Below are 20,152 nucleotides of genomic sequence, written 5' to 3'. Positions count from 1 at the left end.
ATATCCCCAAGTGTTCAAGTTTTTCACAATCTTTGCTGCGATGCTGGAAACTGGAGATGAGCCAAGAAATAAAGCTGAACATCCACAGATGACCTCCAAACCCAGTGTCCCACCCTCTGCTTTTGTCATCCCTCACACGGCGAGATGATTTGTTCTTTTGATGTATTTCTTCAAAGGGTTTATTTGACTGCAGCTGTCTTCTTCCTTTGCATGCCTCAGTGTTGCCCTTGGATAAAGAAAATTAGGCACAAAAATGGATAATACACATCTTTTTGTGGTTGGACTCAAAGGCCAGGCACTCCTGCTTCCCTGCGATAGCTGTCAGTGCGCGTGCACAATTCACGAGGTGAGCCCCCTCCTGACCTCGGGCCGGTGAAGTCAGAAAGTTAACAACACAGGCAAGACCAGCAGGACTATGTTAGCTCACGGGCTTAATATACTACCAAACATGTCTATAAGAGTTGAGGTTTATCCCCTGTAAGCTTTAGTGAGCGCTAACCAGATGCAGTGCACTGCAAATGTCTTTTCAAGACTGGATTTAATTCAGGAGGCGTGTGCTCAAAATGCAAAAGACAAATCTATGCATCCACATGGCTGGAAAAAGATCACAATCAAGATGAATTCAATCATAATCCCTGCTTCTACAGACGACAAAAAAAATGGTTTATATATGTTCAAAAGGTTTCATACAATCCTAGAAGTTGAAAATTAATTCATTCTGGAACAAAAAAATATTTTGATAATTTTAAGTGGTGCTAAACCTACCACCAAAATACTAGGGTGGTCTGAAGAAATTGCTAAGTGGTGGTTGCTAGGGTGTTCTGAGTGGTTACTATGGTGTTCTGGTGGTTATTAGGATATTGTTAGGGTTTTCTTTGTAGTTGCTAGGGCATTGCTAGGTGCTTACTATGTGTTCTTGTGGATGGTATGGGTAGTTCCTAGAATGTGGAAATGGTTTCTAGGGCATTGCTATGTGGTTCCTAAGGCCCCGATCACACCTAATGTGTTTTTTGCAGTGAGAGGCGCCTTTTTTCAATTGTTTTCCTATGACGCTGTTTATGCGCCCCAGGCGCCTCGCCTTTTACCGCCTGCTGCGCCTCACATTTTTGCAGTTGAAAAAAAGGCAACTCCGAGCAGAAAAAGCGCCCGACGTCATCACATTTTTTTCCTCTGTCCAATCGAATGAATGGAGAGGCGGGCCTTCCGTTGTGGTGATGAAAGCTACAGTTGCTTTGAACGCCTGGAGAGTGCGATGATGGAGGATAAACTTGTGGTGTTCTCACGGGTTACCAGGAGCTTAACGACTTCACAAACCGTAACTACCACAATGTTAACAGAAAGTAAATAAAGTTAATAAAAGGCTGATTTGACGTTTATTTGACTGACAGGACAGCGGTTTCGGTGGTTGCCTAGCAACATAAAAAACGCAGCGCATTGCTCGTTCTGTGTGATCGGGGCAGTGCTGTGCACCTCACGTTTTCGAACCTAAAAAACGCGTTAGGTGTGATCGGAGCCTAAGGTGTCATTTGGGTACTGCTCAGTGTTCTCAGAAGTTGCTAGGGCACTGCAAGGGTGTTTTGAGTGGTTGCTTACAGGCCCAGGTCAAAAGAGCCCACTCCCAATGATATTGTCTTTAAATATAGCTCTAGTTCCTCCAACAATGCAAGTCTACGCAATTTTTGTTTCCTGCCTGTTGTATCAATTGCCAGGTGAAAATCTTAAGTCTGACTGCTTACAACAGTAACAGCACACCTCATCACTACAAGCTGAAAGCACACACAAACATTCAGTCTAATACTTAATGTTACGATTAATTATTCACACAATTGCAAGGCTCAACCAGGCACTGCACTCCAATAGAAACAGGTCAACAGATTCAAAGCGGCTGCTTTGGGATTTCAAGAGGTCAAAGGTAAATGATAGTGGCCAAAGAAAGGTGCAGGAAACCTTATTTTGAAATGCCACATACAGCATACAAGTTCCTTCCCTACACTGCTCTCTGTTACTGCAGTACTCAAACATAATGACCAAGATGGAATTGTTTGTTTTGGCTAAAAGCAATATTCTAAAAAAAAAAAAAATGTTTTCTTTTTTCTTGCAAACAAATTTTGAGTTCAATCAGCAGGCACATTTGACGCTAATCATTTTCTTTTCCTTCAAGCAAGCCCCTTCAAACACACACACATTTATCAGTTGGTATTCATGCGTTCTGCAAGTTGATAATATACAGTCTGTCGGGAGAGACTTGAATTAGATTTTCAAGTAGTTTAGCAACAAAATTTGGATAGCAAAAAAGCATTAAAACAGCACATTTCTTTCTTTTTATCCATCCATCCATCTATCTAATATCCATCCATCCATCCATCCATCCATCCATCCATCCATCCATCCATCCATCCATCCATCCATCCATCCATCTATCTATCTGCTCTCTACATCAGCATGTAATAAATGAGAACAGTATTTTAAAGAAATCTCTCTCACACCGGCTGGCCTCTCCAGCACCTGTGTCCTCTGTGGAGACTGTAAGAGACATAAAGAGCTTCAGAGAGGGTTAGGTGAAGCATCTCTTTGTCACCAGAACCCCGCTGGCTGATGGGAAGAGCTGCTCTCTCCTGCATTAACCTGAGAGAGGTCGGGCAGACACCTCTGTGATTACCGCAAAGGGCCTTGAGTGGACACAGGCGGGTCTTTGTACTTGTGCACGCTTGAATGTGCCAGCGCGTAAAGTGGCGTGTGTCTACGTACGTGATTCATGAAAGGTCGTGGAAGAGAAGGACACCCTTGGAGGGAAATGCAATTATGGACCGAAATGAACTCATCTTGTTTATAATAATATGTATATATATAAAAAAATCTTTTCTTTTGGAAGAGGATGAGAAAAAGAAAAGGAAGGGGTAAGAAAGAGGGCAAATATCAGCTTATCATCATTAAGACGATGGGAAGGGCAGTGGTTGTTCCGCTGGTGTGTGGCAGCGTGTTTGACTGTGTACTACACAAACAGAGGCTGAATGTAACAGTCAATAATCACTATCTGGCACAGCGAGCGCATGCGTTTAAGTCCCGGAGCGCATTCAAGCGCTGTTTTCAAAGGTAAAATATAATCATACCCAATCAGTTGCGATTGTTTCTTTAAAATGTCTTTATGATTTACTTTCAAAAGCACAGAATGTGTCCTGAAGCATACCGCTGCCATCAAATATCAATGGAGGCACATGGTAGACAAACTGTACAGACGTGGTAAATGCAGCGTAACATATATCGTATTTAACTCAAATTAGCTGTGCAATAATCATCACTAACATTGGCCTTGATTCCAGAGGAATTTTTCCCATTCATTTCATCCATAAGGATTAAAAAAAAACCTAAATAAAGAGCCATGAAGATAATACCTAAATGAGATAATGACCAACCAGCTCTGAGGTGAATCTTAGTTTTGAAGCAAAACAGCATTTGAAAATCAGAGAAAAAGCCAAAAGGACGTCTATTATGAGGCAATGAACTACGCAGTCCATGAAGCATTGTAAATTACGTAATAATAATAAAAATAAAAAATTAGAATATAAATGTAATCTCTATTTATGGTTCATTACAAAATAGTAAAATATATTCAATCATAAGTACTGGAGACATTTAAATTTTCAAATGTCAGTCAATGGGAATTTTACAACCGTGCTCTATGGGTACTAGGGGCATTACCATGAATGATCAGCCTGGCTCATGTATGTTAATTAGATGACATCAGGGAAGTAGCCACTTTAGGACGGCACAGATTACGATCGACCGATCAACAGCTGATGCAAATATAAGTCTAAAAGTGCAGTTTTATGCAGCTGCCAACATTTTTATTCCCTGCACTCTAGTCAAGCAAATTAAGCTTTTACAATACAATTATTATCGGCAAAAAATTGGGCAGGGAACACTCAGAAATGTCTAAAAGTGGCAACATTTTTATAACGGTTACTAAGTCCCTGATTGTTACACTCAATACTCCACTCGAGTGCATTAGGGGTTAAAAACAACAATGCATTATTCAGGCCAGTCAAATGCATGAATACATGAATAAGTTGTAAAAAGCGTCTCCCATCTGGTATTAGAAGCGAGAGCGTGGAAAATGTGCCTTTTTAATGTGCCCGTCCTGCTGTAATCTGCCTTATCTCACTTCAACACTACATCCTCCCCCTTCGGAAGTGAACAGGATGACACAGAAAGAGAGACAGAGGAGGAGAGCAAGAGAAAGAGATTTGAATAAGAAGTATCCTCATTCTCCAGAGGATAAGCAGCAGAATGAAGCTCAATGATGGCATTGATCATATTCAAGTTGATGTCTGTGTGTTTTTGTGTGTGCTTATATAGAGTGGCTGTGTGGAAGTGATGCTATAAGACAGGTTGCATTTGATATACTACATTTGGGCCAGATGAAACCCAACATGTGGGGTCCAAAAGTTTGAGATAAAAATACAATTTTGAATAGTTTAAATTGACCAATTGTTTTGGGTCACAGCATCACATTTACAGAGTGGGTTTGCGTTTAATGACCTGTGCAGACCTCCGTACACCCCTAATGCCATATAGCAGAATCATCTGGAGCATATTAGCAACATTTTTCAGATGAGAAGATCACACTGGTTTTCAGCTGAGTAAGTTTTGAGATCAGAAAAAAAAAAATCATCACTATGATGGATGTTGCTAGAGTATCTGCTTCTAAATTCATGGAGGACTCCATTATTGAAGGAGAAAGTCAATCTTGCTATAATTGTGTGCCGGTGGATAGGACCAGACTGTGTAGACGTAACCCAAGCTAAATTTAGTCTGAGAGCGAGGAGCCGCAGGTTTTTTTTTCTGCAGATGGAGTAGGGAAGCCGAGAAGGCGCTGATGAGTGTGAATTGAGTCTCCTGTCACGGAGACAGGTGAATGTGTTGTGGCGAGCGTCTCCACGCACGAGCACGGGAGCCGACGCAGGGGTGGAACAGGGTGAGCGAAAAACTCATTTGCACGAGGCAGGGCTGGATACGTGCCATCGGCGGCGGCTGCCGAGCTCAGTGGCTGTGGAGGTGTCACAAAGACCCTGCCTGTGCCTGAATAACAAGCCATCACAGGGAACAATCAGCCAAACAGGACGTTGGTTTTCACACCATGTCTTTAATAAGGGAAGCAAAACTGCATTCACACACACCTTAACCAATAACAAGTGTCATTTTTCAATGTTAAAAAGTGCTTTATCTAACACCAAATCAGACAAAACAACTCAGTCGTAGGTTGACAAGGCATGATTGTACTTAAGATAGGTGTACTATTCTATTTTTAAGTGACACAACTTACAATTTTCAAGAACAAGGCAAAACAAAACACAAAAAAGTGAAGAAAAAAATCCTACAGCTAAGCCCATTGGCCTATTGACCTGAATATTATGCAGGCTCTGTTTATATTTACTTGGGCCAAAAGACACAACCTAACAACCACCCAGAATACCAGAGAAACCGAAAAGCAACACCACAGCAACACTTCACACCTTATAGCATTGATTTTAAATAAATAATATTATCAGAAAATAAATATACTATAATAAATATAATATTTTTTGGCAATTCCATTGGGTGCCACTAGTGCCAAAGAAATTGCACACATCACCTTACATCAAAGCTTTCATTAAAGCTCACCTTTATCTACATCCAAGCATTATTATTAATCAACCATTTCTTTGAAAACAATCTATCCTTTTCTTCTGAGATGAATCACTATTATGGTGCATTCAAACAGTGTATCCCTATGCTACTTAGCCTCGGGGTAAACTCAGAGAGTGGCTTTAATATTGACTGAGATGAGTCTGCAATAAAGATCATAAATCAACAGTCTCTCTACGGTTACCAGCTTGGATGAACGTCAGCTTTGACATTAATACAGGACAGTAAAAGACGCATGTAGCGCATCACGATCTGATTCAGCTGATGGAGAGTGCGAGAAGCAAACCATGTGTCCAACAGTATCAACACCTGGAGTTATAGCAGGTAAAGGGTCTGAGAGAAATGAGCCATACTTCCCAAGTGAAGGAACACAGTTTCAGCCGTCAATAACGGGACAAACATATTGATTCCTCCATTAAGCAGCTTCCCATGATACCCTGAGGTTAAGGCTTTTCCACCCCCGCTCTTCTGTACAGCAGAATAACCTCATTTAGACAACAGAAGCTGACAGCTTCAGCCTCGGCGGCTAGTTTAAGTTGTAGGCTTGGTTTAGGGAGTGAATATTTGATGCACAGATTTGACCTCCTCCGAGTCCGTGCTGTGGGTACTCTAAAGAGTGGTTTTCATCAGGAGTCAGGCTGGAGGTGGAGAGACGTTAATGTGTAAAAAAAAAAAAGACAGAGTGAGAAAAGAGAGCGCTCCTGGCAATCACAGTAATTCCAGACGTGCTCTGCACACATATGATCAATCCTTCCATTGATCAATCGCCCTGGCCCAATGCTCTGCTGCGCCGCTGCCAATCCAGACGAGTTCCAGCATAAGGCCAGCCTGAAATGAGCTCCACACACACACACACACACACCACTTCTTTCCTTCACTCACTCAACTGACTCTCTGAATGACTGACTGACTCACTCACACAAACAGCTGGAGATTCTGTTTACCCACTGGTGTTGAATATTATCAGAGCACCCACGCTCCTCTGCTCGTCTTTAAAAACAGGGCACCTCTCTGTATTTCTTTTCTGTCTCACTCTTATCCCGTGCCTGGGGTCCAAATTAACCCTTTGGCACTCCTGCCAATACGGTGTGAATTGAGATAACTTACCAGTTATAAATAGTTCCTTATGGCCATTGAACTGCATTTTGATATTTTTTATTTTATACATAAATATTTACTTATCTAAATATATACATATTGAAATAATATGAAATAAAACAATACAAATATTAAAACAAAATAAATATACATATAAATATTTAATATAGTACCATTTAGATATTTGGCGTCAGTAAGATTTTTCTTTTTAAAGAAATGAATACTTTTTTCAGCAAGGATGTATTACATTGATCAAATGTGACAGTAAATATATTTATAATGTTACGAAAGAAAGAAATGGTGCACTTTTCAAATTTCTATTTATCAAAGAATCACGGTTTCCCCCAAAATTTTAAGCTGTTTTCAACATAATAATAAGAAATGTTTCTTGAGCAGCAAATCAGCGTATTAGAATGATTTCTGAAGGATCATGTGACACAGAAGACTGGAGTAATGATGCTGAACATTGGGCTTTGCCATCACAGCAACATTTTCAATTTTTAATAATATTAAAATAGAGAAAATGGTAATACATAAAATATATATTTTTTATTTGAATATTTTTGGATGCTGCACCACCGGAGTAGAACCAAAGAACGGCAGCTAACCTGACTCAGTTCCCACCTCAACCCTTCAGCCCAGGAGAAACACTGAACCGCCCGTTATCTATGGCAGCTGATCTCATTCGAGTGAGAGAAATATGACCCCTGATAGCCACACTGTCAATTTCATTAGCGCAATAGCAGGGAGGCTACTGCCCATTAAAGCCTTGCTGCGGAGCCAGCAGCGATTAGCATGGAGCCGAACTTCAACTGCATTAACACAACGGGACAGTGTGATCTTTAATGCGTTTCTGAATGGAGGCTGGAGTTCACTGGTAGGCCGGAGCTCTCATTCCTCAGGACTGAATATTTCCTGCTAGACAGCCTGTGAGGTGGCTAATTAGAGCTCTTTGAAGGGTTTGTACAGCATGTTCTACCGAATCACGTAATTACGGCTCACGCTGGCCAGCCCCACTGCCACGGAGTCTGCTTAATTATGGGCCACATTTCATATATTAGTTATCATTCATGGAATGAAATTGATTGACATATAAATTACGGGCAGTGTAGAAAACACAAAATTCACATTCTCCGCAGATGATATATCCCTGCTGAGATTCATAAATATATGGAAAAACATTCAATAATAAGGGGGATAACTGTTGTATGGTCTGTATGAAAAATGCTTGAATTTAAGTTTGGATACTCCACTCGACTTAAAACTTAACCTAAAACTAACCGTGAAAACTTAAAAAGAGGCAAATAATAAATAAATAAATAGTTGTTTGCAACGGTTTGTATTTTTTTTATTGAATATTTATATTTTAAGTATTTTTTCAATTGAATTCAAATTCTTCCAGAAACATACTAATGTAACTTTTTTGAAGATCATTATTTTACTTAATTTGATTGATTTAATACAATGACAAAAAAACAAAAACACTTTAATTCAATAATTTAATAATATTTTTACTTTATAATGTCATGCTTACAATTTTTCTTAAACAGCATATAAGGGTCTTTATACACTAAAATGTACAGCTGCCTTTACATTCAGGGAAGTTTAAATTCACTGAAAATAACAATAGATGCACTGATTTGTGTACAGTATGTGACGGGACTTACCACAGGGGCCTTTGCGCATCACTTTGATGCGTCTCTGTGTATTGCACTGGGCCTTCTCCAGCTCACACTCATTGGAATAGGTGGAGGAGTCGGATCCGCACACCGGCGCCACCACGGACGTGCATACAATCTTCTTACACACACATTCTCCTTTAGAGGGGTCAGCCGGGTCTCTTTCACACAACGCTCCAAATCCACACAGCTTTCCTCGGCAACCTACGGAGACAGAGACAAAGACATCAGAGTACAAATCAGTAAGCTACAATCATGTGACAGCTGCAGCGTTCTGGAAGACTACAGTCATATGATGGCGGAACAAAAGACCCTTGTAAAAAACTCAAGCAAACCAGTGCTCAGGATAAAAACTCTTTTAGTTAACACATGGCCTTTAGAGCTCCTGTCTGAAGAGACGTACAGCATTATAATACTTGTCTCAACACAAGCACTCTGCTAGAAAGACCTGGATTTTTATAGTACATTCAAAATTTAAACCTGACATAATTTAACATTCTAAACCTGCATGACTTCCTTTCTTATGTGGAATACAAAAAGTAAGCTTTCAAATGTCAAGAAAAGGACACAAAATCATCATAAATGCGGTGTACCACTTGAGCAGTATATTCCAAGTCTTTTGAAGCCACCATTATTCACTAAAAGTATTGACGTTTCCCATGTCAGATTCATGATAGTTCATTAAAGAAGAAACAATGTCCAATTTGTAAATTGAATCAAATGAATCATTTCCTGTTCACAAAACCAGTTTGAATGATTCATTCACAAATCAGACTGATTTGGTTCTCTGATTCGAGTTCAGTGAACAATTAAATAAATTTCAGTCAGTTTCTGACACAAAGCTATTGTATTATTTCAGACGACTTTGAACACACAGCATGAGTTGTATGGACTACATTTTTCTATATTTTTATAATGCTTCTGTGTTCTTTTTGAAACTTGAAAGTGCCAGTCCAGAAGCTAAATTCGTAAAGTTGGGTAAATTATATAGTGGTGAGCGGAAACTACAGCAAATGTTTCCATTGCCACTTGTCCCAATAGTGTTTCTTTGACTTTCCAAAAGAGAAAATGAAAAAATATTGAGAGGTTAATTACGTTAGTCAGAAATAAGAAATCTTGTCACTCCCTCTGCCTTTGCATTACAAACACTCACACAGCAGAATGATCCAGTGTTCTGTAATTTAATGGCAAGTTAATAAAACACAAAATATATGTTACAAAAGCAGATTTACTAAATAAAAAATAAATAAATAAATAAAATAAAATAAAAACAATATATATATATATATATATATATATTGAGAAAGATATAAAAGAGATATTTAAGATATTTATTTATATATAAAAGAGATTCTGAATCTCAATGGGACCTCCTGGTTAAATAAAGGTATAATAATAATAAAAAAAAAAATAAAATAAAATAAAATAATATATATATATATATATATATATATATATATATATGTATATATATATATATATATATATATATAAATTTATTTACGATGTTAATAACTGTGTAAATGTGTCATCACTGTGGGTGAAAAGGTATGTTGTAACTGCATAGAAAAGAGTGACCAACATAGTCTTAAAAGTCAAACTTTTGATTTCCACAGAAGAAAATGTCATTCAGGGTTGGAACGGCATGAAGGTAAATAAATGATTTTCAGTTAATGATCGAATTTCCATTTTTGGCTGAACTATGACTTAAAAGCTTCTGTCTAAGGAAATGTACAGCATTACAGTTACTTTCAAATTCCAAATCAATGCAAGAACTGCCTCAAAACAAGCACGCTGCTGAGAAGACCTGGCTGTTGATGAGTGATCTTTAAAAAAAAAAACACTTGCTCTCTCTCTTTTTCTTATCACAGACTACCAGAACAGGTCCAGACAGGGTGGCATGACCACTCGGTATGCTCCAGGATCTGTCTAGCTGTTCCTGATCACTGACTTCACTTCATACAAGAACACACAAACACGTAAAACACACACACACACACACACACATAAAACTTTTCTCTCCTTTCTCATACTGACAGGTAAGAATCTGTGTTAACTCCTCTGAGACGGTCTCGTTCTATTGCTTTCTTGTCTCACAACTGCCATCAAAACACAAACTTCCATAATTCCCTCAGGCAAGGCCCACTATGGCAAGAGTGTCACAAACTGACTGACAGCCACCTGGTGTATGCAATGGGGCCCCCCCCCCCCCCCATTTTTATCAGTGACCGGCGGCTACCTACACAGAGTCACACATGTGGAACATGGAACATGGAACATGAGTGTGCGCACATGAGCTTGAGGCGTGCGGAGGGTTGCATTTGAACTCCGCTGTCAATCCGACATGCACACCTGCCCACTGGTGCCTCTTACACAGAGCTTGTCACCTCTGCGCCTGTTTGAGATTCACCGCAGCACTGTGGAGGACCGGCTCTTTGTTGATTCTGAGTAAATCAGGTCAAAACCAACAACTTGAGGACACAGTCATACAGACTCCGTGAAAGCCTGCGGATCTCAGTGGGATTGGCCTGCGAAGGACAGCACTTCCTGGAGGCGCGCTCTTCAGTCGCGTGTCTAGAGACTAATTAAAGAGGCTGGTGTTATTCCTATTATCTTACACTGTATAAATTAATGTTCAGAAAAAAACAAGAAAGAAACTGAAAAGAAAGAGATGCAGACGCTTAATACAATTTATTATTTCTTTATTTTTACTTGAAATGTATTAATTGTTTTAACAGTGTAGAAATGAACATATCACATAAGAAGTCAATGCTAGTATAGTGACTTATATGTATGTATGAATGGCTGTGGACTGTGTGCTATGCACAGAGAAATCAAGCGTTTAAACCAAGTGGCTGTTGAGAGCACTATCAAATATAGATGTAATAATAGAGTAGACCACCTGGATCTAGGGTCAGTGTCTGAACAGTCTGTGACTCTGAGCCCCAAAGAAACACACTATACTGCAGCACACAACCATGCTAAATAAAGACTGTGAGCATGACAGGTCCTGAGTGTCGGAGCGATGCATATTCATGTCTCAATAATGCATATGCATGTGAAACATCTACTAATGCTTTTGAAGGTGTGTGTGCATCCCCAAGTCCATTCCATCACTTTTCATTTAATATTTTCCATCACCAAGAATATAAAACAAAGAACGAGAAAGCTTTTCCACAGCGTGTGATTCTCAAGTGAGACCACATATTTTCATCCATATGTGTAGTTTATCAATCATTTATTCATTTCACATTCCTTCACGTCAAGTGTTCGATTTGCTCTGCAACACCTGCACCTCTGCTGAAATTCACATTAAGCACTCTTTTATTTGCAGCACACTGAACAAACAGCCAAAATCTACACAGATGCTTCCATACAGACATTTATACTCTGTCCTAACCAGAAACACCATACGGAAGTGAAAAAAGCTTCAATGTAAATAGTTTTTGTCCTAACTAGCTGTTTTGTCGATCTCCTGTTTTAAGCTAGAATCTCATATGTAACATAACAATATAATAGAATATAACATGACATTGGATGGCACCATGTATCAATAACATATTGGTTATTGGCAAGATTTTAGAGACAAAATTAAATTCATTACATTTATCAGGATACAGAAAATTTAAGTCAATGCTCAATATCTGCCCATTTTTTAATTTTGATGACCTTTGCCATCATATAAAGCTCACTTAAATGTAACCTTTAAAAAGACTAATAATGTAATCTTTAGCAAATCTCTAAGTAAATATTCATTTTTCCACACTGTACATAATTTCACTCATATAGCATTTAAAATGATTGATTCTAGATTTTACAGTTTGATTTTTTAGAGAATACAGTATAGAATTTTACCACCACCAGTTATTGGCTATAAGAATATATTCATCAGCTTATACTGCTAACAGGAAGAATTTGATTATAGAAGCATCTCTAGCTATGATTGGCTGAAATTGTGGCAATTACGCATTAAGTAAAACTGCTAGTCCTTCAGCACATAGCTCATTATATATGCATTGGGTACATGTCTTTCGCAACCTGCGTTATGTGGAGTTGAGTCTTCCTGTGGCTGCACATTTCTGCCATGATGTCAGCCTAGGCGTTTTGAGTTTCACGCTCATTTTCCAGCCATGTGGTGCCACAGCCATGTTGCCATGACAACAGCCCTAGAATCAATGGGGAAAAGACGTTGGGTTTACAATGGGCCCATTCGCACATATACAGTAGATGTGCGTTAACTTGTATGGATGGAAGCTCAAGGCTTCAGATACAGTATATTGGTGCGTTCCAAATTGGATTTTATATGAATCCAATTTTATTTGAGTATGCATAGTGAATTTATAATTAAAACGCCAGTAATTCTATCTAACGACTGTCCGACTAAATGCCGTTTCTGATTTAGATTCTGTGTTTTGATAAATTGCATTAGTTGATGAAGCTTCTTTATGTGACTGTTTTTCACCCTCATTATTGATTGTGTTTAGCCTAAAAGTGAGTCACTGGAATCATTTAATTTTAACAATATTAATGATAATGCAAAATGATGATCCGGTGATGGTGTTGTGGGGGTACGTTAGACAAAAAAAACTAAAAAACTAAAAAGATATTAAAACACATGATTTGGTCGCTAAATAAATGGCTGAGGAATAATGGCCTGTTTGTGTCAGTGAGGACACGTTCATCTCCTGGGAGACGTCCATTTTCTGAGATATTATTATAAAAATCTCATTTATAGCAAGACCACCAGGGGTACGTGTGATACCTCTGTGCATGAGTAATGGAGAAACACTCTGGAGACCATGACCATTGACTCACAGTGAGACAAACACAGCATCAGTTTTGCTCTACGAAACTCTACAATAACTAAAACAGACTGAGAGAGACAAACAATCTGTGTCTAGTAGAATCAGCAGACTCCATTATAACGGGTTGTACGTAAATCCCAGAGGCTTCCTATACAGATCTCGCAGTGTTTACTGTCTGATAAAGTTATCGACTAGTCTACACAGCAGTTATAAACAGTTTCGACCTTACACACAGTGAATATCTGCTGGAACTCCAGTCAAGTAACTACTAAGGACTTTTCTGCAATATATACTCTTCAGCTTTTTCTTAGATCATCTCTCTGTTTAAAATAATAATAAATAAATGAAACTAATAAAACAGCGTAAACAAGCTTTTTTCCTGGTCTTAATGGACTCCTAACCTGTCCAAACCTGTTTTTTTTTTCAAGACTGGTCAAACTCTCCTCAAAACCATAGCTGGTTTAAGCTGGTCTAACTGATCAACCATCCTGGTCAAACTCTCGTGGACTACACAAAACTGCTTTAAGATGGTATAACTGGTCTCCCAGCCTCTCCAAAGATGGTTTAAGATGGTCTAATTGGTCTCCTAGCCGGGTCAAGCTCTCCTACCCTGCACAAAGTTGGTTTAAGCTGGTCTAACTGATCTCCTACCGTGCCTGAAGCTGTTTTAAGATGGTCAACTGGTTTTGCTGGCCTATATGCAGACTGTCCAGGTGCCTAGTGTTCTAAACCCTTTAAAACCAACAAACCAGACCAACCTGGGAGACTAGCAAACCATTTTAGGCAGGTTTAAAAAAGAAAATTCCCGTCCTGTCCATTTTCTTCACTTTCACACTCTTTCTCCATGTCCTTCCATTTCATTATGTTTTATTAAAACTAAAATGAAGAGTTGGGGAAAAAAGAAAAACAAATATAAAAGCTGGTGTTATTTTGTTTCTCTGTAGCTATAGATAGTACAGTGGGCAAGGGTAGGTCACGCCAAAGACACCCTCTATTTTCTCAATTTCCACATATAAAAGCCCAATCAATTCCTCTCTCTCTCTTTGCTTGTTCCCGCCAGCTCGAGGCCTTGACCCCGGCTTAAACCTCGCTGAACTTATTTACCAGCGATGACTCTTGGTTAAAACTCTCCTACACATCACAGACAAAGGGCAAGGAACAGAGAAAATAGCCAGAATGTAGAAGTACTGTGCATGAAAAGAAGATACACAGAAGTGCGATTTAGTTTTTTCCTAAGGCATGTTTATGGCAACCACTTTTACGAGGGACAGCCCAGTGGTCTACCAAAGGGCACTGTGGTCTTGGACAGTTAAATCTATGATGAAAGAGCGGTCAGGGATATGGATGGAAGGCCATGGGAGAGGGTTTTCCTTTTTCTTAAAGAATAAACAACCTTTGGAGGTTTGCACTGCAAAGGTTAGCAAGTAAACTAGATATTTACAATAAGAATCTTAGAAAACTGCCCCTAAACAGCACATAAAAACAAAATAAACTGGATGTCACTCTAAATGTCAGTCAGTGGGTGGTTCTTAACGCAAAAACTAGCACTTCTCAAGTATTAAAAATGGAGACCTGAGAGTAGGACCTACTCTGTCACAATTTCATCTCTGGCACAAAGGAAAGCACAAAGGAAAGCAGACAAGCAGTGAAATTATTACAACTTCCTGAAATATACATGAATAAGTCACCAGCGCCTGACAGCGACGCTACACAAGATTCTATTATTTAAAGCCGTCCGGAGCGAGTATGTTGAGGAGGAGTGCGTCTTCTGCTCTCACTCTCTCTGAACACGCTTTCATGCACATGCTCCTTTGGACTGTGTGTAAGCATATTCCCAGCACTCCCTCTGATCTTCCCCTTAGTCAATCCACATCATTATGTGCTTTGAGAGAAAATGAAGAGTGAGAGTACATGTTTCCTGAAGTCCAGTGAGACATTGCATTTGGTGAAGGGGGTGGGATAGGAAGTGTTCAATAATGGAGCCCTCTGCGGGTCTATGGCATCTCTTCTGGACCAAATCCAAGCCATAGCCAGATGGCTTCATGCTCCACCCGCAGGAACACCAAAACAACTCCAGTATCTATACACAAATCTGCTAAATTACAGTACAATAGGGGGTGAATTCACTAAACATGGCATTGCAACACACACACACACACACACACACACACACACACACGCACGCACGCACGCACGCACGCACACACGCGCACACACACAGTGTGTGAATAACAAACAATTAAGTGTTTTAATTTGACTAATCACCAGCAATCCAATTTAACAACTTGTTAATGCACTGAAATAACGCTGTGCAATTAACATTTCACAATTAAAGCCAGCAGAAAACAGAATTTCATTTTATTTCATTTTCAGTTGATCATGTCTGCAATAATTCATTAAAATGATAATCAAACTAGTGACGAAACAATATCAATTCTGGATGAAAATGACAAGGACACTAATCATTTTTTTTATGCTATGGCCAATACTGATTGACAGTAAAATCTTATACTATTGTGTATAAAAACAAACAAACAAATACAATTTTAAATGCTCTTTTATAACAGAAATTATGAACAGAAAAATGACAAAATTACAACCCTCCTTGGTTTTCAACTGCGATAACTAATGTGCTCACTCACACAATCAGACACCATGCTGCTTTTTATATAACACACTTCGCGTCATGAATTACGATACCGTTTGGTTTGGTTTGGTTCCGAAACAAATGCTCAAAACGAGCCAGGTGTGAAAATGCCCTTAGGTGTTTGGATCGCAGTGATGGAACAATATAGTACAGTCCCAGGAAAGTATACTAGATCGTGGTGAACTGTAGCATCCTCCACAACTTAGCACTCCGATCTGATCTGAAAGATGGGAAACTGCATAAAATCCTTTAGTTATTTCTGACACTTCAACAAAGCAGACAGTGTGTGCAAATGAATGCTGCTGTGCTGTGCAAATGAATCATTGGGCATAATTCATATTTAAAAAATAGGTTTCCAATACATTTAGCCAATCCAAATGTTTTTTTGTTTTTTTTTCCGCAGACTATGCCAATCATCATCAACTTAAAATCCTGCCATTGTATATTTGTTTTCTTTTTTTCAGTTTGATTCTAATGCTTCAAATTTTAGTTCCCCATTGAGGAAAACTGGTCATTTACGATAGGATTGCTTTAACTAGAATTTGCCAGTCTATGTGCAATTTATTCCTGAAACCACCACATGTCATCAGCGTAATTTAGATAAACAGAGCTTGGCCATAACCACGCCCTCATGTCACAGTGGAGGTCAGCAGCTGTGGTCTGTTGGAGGGGGTGTTTGGGCTAACAGCAGGGTCAGCCAGTGCCCGGTTGTGCCAGCTGGCCAGCCAGACAGAGAGTCGCTCAGCCCGCCAACCCCACCCTTCTCCATCTCGTGCAACACCCTGATCAATAACCTTGCTGCCGATCAATACCTCCACAAATCACTTCATTTTCTCTTTTTCTTTCTCTCACACTTACAGCTGGCCGAGGCAGGGGAGAAAGAAAGTGAGAAAGTAAATGATCAGGCTGCCTGGATAAAATGTGACCTGCCCTCCCAACCAAAGAACAAGTAAGTGCAAAATAAAACCCATTAAAAGCCACCCAGTATTTCACAATAAGAGAGCTCGTTTTAGCCGCTGTCATTGTTTTTCCTTTTTTATTCCCCCTTCTCCCTCTTCCTTTCTTACTTAATAACTCTAAAAGGTAAGTGCAGAATACGATCGGGCTATTTTCCTGAAATCAAAGTAAACCGCACTGTGCATCCATCAAAAGCAGCCTGTCTACTGTGTAGCGTCCTATAAGGAAAACAAATTTCAAAACATAGTAACTCTACAGAGTTAGAAAAGAAAAAACTCAACGGTCAAGAGTTTTGCCCCGTAAAAACAAGAACAAAATGAATCATCATCAAAGTCCCCTCTGGCTTTTAAGCTCTCTCCTTTTTATTATTGCTCTGCGAGTTTGTTATTATGTCGTTGTACAGGTAATCTAGCCTTCAAAAGTATGTTGTCAACCAATGAAGAGCAGAGAAAATTATTCTGCATTTTCTTTCTGAGGCTTTTTGATTTTCCAATGACTCTGGTTCACAGGCTTTCAAGAGATTCACCCCAACTCTTTGTGCAGTGCATTTTCATGTAATTATAGATGATAGAACAAAAGTCTGCAAAAAAAAAACAATGAGGCAATGAAAACCAGAAAAAAAACATGTTAGAAACTGTCACATATACCTTGCCGCTTCCCGCTGAAGCATTTTCGGCATTTGCTGATTAAATTGCATTCCTCTCTAATTTGCTGAATTCTTCCCATCCAAAGACAACCGCATGATGAGGCCTAAACGCTGTGTGATTTATGATGTGATTTAAATAGCAACGTGCCATTATTTGTGCTTGCATCGATAAAGCTGCTGTTCGTGAGCTTTGGAGTCAGCTGGAGTCATTGATACAGCCGAAAATCATCAGATCAGGAGAAGGTGAGGGAAGTGTCCACCATTCCTTGTTCCTTGCATATTTCAAAGCGTTAATATAATCCTCTTCCGCCTCCCCCTCCCTATGTGACCTTCCTCTCCTTGAATGTCCCTGCATATCCCGCTTTTATTGGGGCCTTCCGAGTGGGATTTGCCAGAAGAAGGGGGATTTAGCTAATGATATCATTAAAAAAGAGTGTCTTTGATGTGAAATTGTGGGAGAGAAGCTACGATCTGAGCGACAGTTAGCAAAAGAAAGGGAGCGAGGATGACAAACAAGACCATCAGGCGAAGGCCAGAGCATCATGAGCTCCAGATCAGAGCTTGGCTCGGCCTTTGATGCAGACCGTCCCAGTAGGGCATACTAAAGCCAATTACCATGGTGAAGAAACGCTGCCCGTGTAGTGTCTACCCTTTAGTGAAGGCTACTCCAACCCATCCCCTAAACCCAACCCTTCGGTAGCTCTTGGCAGCATGTTACCGCACTGTCCATGGCTCGGTGGCAGCTGCGAATGGTGCTGCCTCAATTCCCTGACAGGTTTCCATCATGTAGTGAACAGATGGAGTTGTACACCCCCATCACACCAGTAACACTAGCAATTCTCTCTCCTCTACTTGTGAGAGAGAGTGAGACTGAGAGAAAGAAAGAGGAAAGAAGGCTAACACCCACCCCAAGATCTGACCTTGCTTCAAAAAGCCTCTTTCCACTTCTTTTCACTCAACATATGCGCTTCCACTGCAACCGAAGCCATGGATTTACTCGCAAACACTATTACAAGGCTTCTCCCATCTTTCATGGTCGCCAACGAGGAAGATACTGCATCTGTTAAAGGGATAGTTCACCCAAACATGAAAATTCTAGCATCATTTACTCACCCTTATGTCGTTCCAAACCTGTGTGACATTCTCATTCTCATTGACTCATTGGGGTCCAGTGTTGTTTTGGACTCCACTGGCTTTCATTACATAGATAAAAACAGTTAAAACATTCTTCAAAATATCTTCTTTTGTATTCAGCAGTAGAAAAGAAAGGTTTGGTACGACAAGAGTGTGAGTAAATGGAGTGGAAAAAGAAAGAGACCGGCTGAGGTCTTAAGCGCCCTAGCTTTCGAAAGAAACCCAATGGAGAGTTCTCCAGAAGATGACTTGAATTGTTTGGTGGTGGAATGGACAGGTGGAGATTGACATGCTCTGAAGGGTCTCTGTAGAATCAGTGTTGGCTCTTGTAACATGTACTGACGCTTCAAACCACCCAGCATAATGTCGGCTCCTGGGCCCCCATCACTCACGCTAAAACACAGTCTACTGAGAGGGTTTTATATCATGAAATTCTCCCATACTTTCACTTGTTTAAAGAGGCCAAGAGGACCATGACTACATGAGGATTTACGCTAGTCCTGAAATAGATCCAACAGGAAGGAACAAATCTTGCACTGGGCTGAAACGAATGCCAAAGCCATTGCAGACTTCATTGTCCATAGTTCAGTAGTGCAACTGACTTTCCCAAGAGCTCAGGCATTAGTGTAATGGCATGATCAGACACTGGAACAGGTAACAGGCACTCGGTTTTCACCGTAATCCAGCCTCAACAATAAAACAACCTTTGCTGGACAACTACCAAAGGCACTTTACACATGAAAGCTTTCTGCAAGCAAGTCATTGTCCCTCAAAGTACAAGGAATACTGACAATGGCCTTAACTTTTACCACATACATAAATATATATGTATATATATATATATATATATACACACACACACACACACACACACACACACACACACATATATATGTTAGAGGTTTACTGTAGAGGTTAACAGTAGACCCCACCTGGTCGTACTGATTTTCTACTTATTTACACATTTATGTTTATTTATGACAACTTAAATACTGGAACAAGTAATTCTAGGACTTATTTATAGCACAATTTACCAGTGGTGTCCAATCAGGGGGCCTCAGCAAATTTCCAATGAGAATACACGATGACTTAAAATAATTAATTATATTGATAATATAACTAATTGTGATATTTATTTTAAAATATTTCAAAAGAATGTAAAAATGAATTACTAAAACTTAATTATAATTAATTACTGTACCTAAAATAATTGTAATTAATTAAAAATGCTAAACAATAAACCACTAAAAATGAAGATAAAATAAAACAGCTCACTTAAAGTAATATCTTATTTCTTATTTTAAATGATGAACTCATTGTCATGGATTATGGTGACCTTGGAGTCAAAAGGTTGAGAAACACAGGAATTCAATTCAATTCAATTCAAATTTGTATAGCGCTTTTCACAATACACATTGTTTCAAAGCAGCTTTACAGGAAGTGCATTTCATAAATGAAAATGAAATGTACATACAAGAATTCAGCACTTGTATTTACATCA

General features: G+C 39.4%; 1 protein-coding gene across 4 annotated transcripts in view; it reads right to left on the bottom strand.

Moving 5' to 3' along the window:
- Window positions 1-20,152, bottom strand: part of agrn (agrin) — a 248,272-nt gene that overhangs the window by 93,310 nt on the left and 134,810 nt on the right. For all 4 annotated transcript variants that reach the window (XM_079848704.1, XM_079848705.1, XM_079848707.1 and 1 more), the window contains one exon: window positions 8,451-8,666. In XM_079848704.1, coding sequence (XP_079704830.1) covers window positions 8,451-8,666 — 216 coding nt within the window. The remainder of the gene's footprint in view (window positions 1-8,450; window positions 8,667-20,152) is intronic.

Source organism: Squalius cephalus (assembly GCF_949319135.1).
Source record: "Squalius cephalus genome assembly, chromosome: 18".
Lineage (NCBI taxonomy): Eukaryota > Metazoa > Chordata > Actinopteri > Cypriniformes > Leuciscidae > Squalius > Squalius cephalus.
Note: the sequence above shows the minus strand (reverse complement) of the source record. Positions and strands in the feature narration are given on the sequence as shown.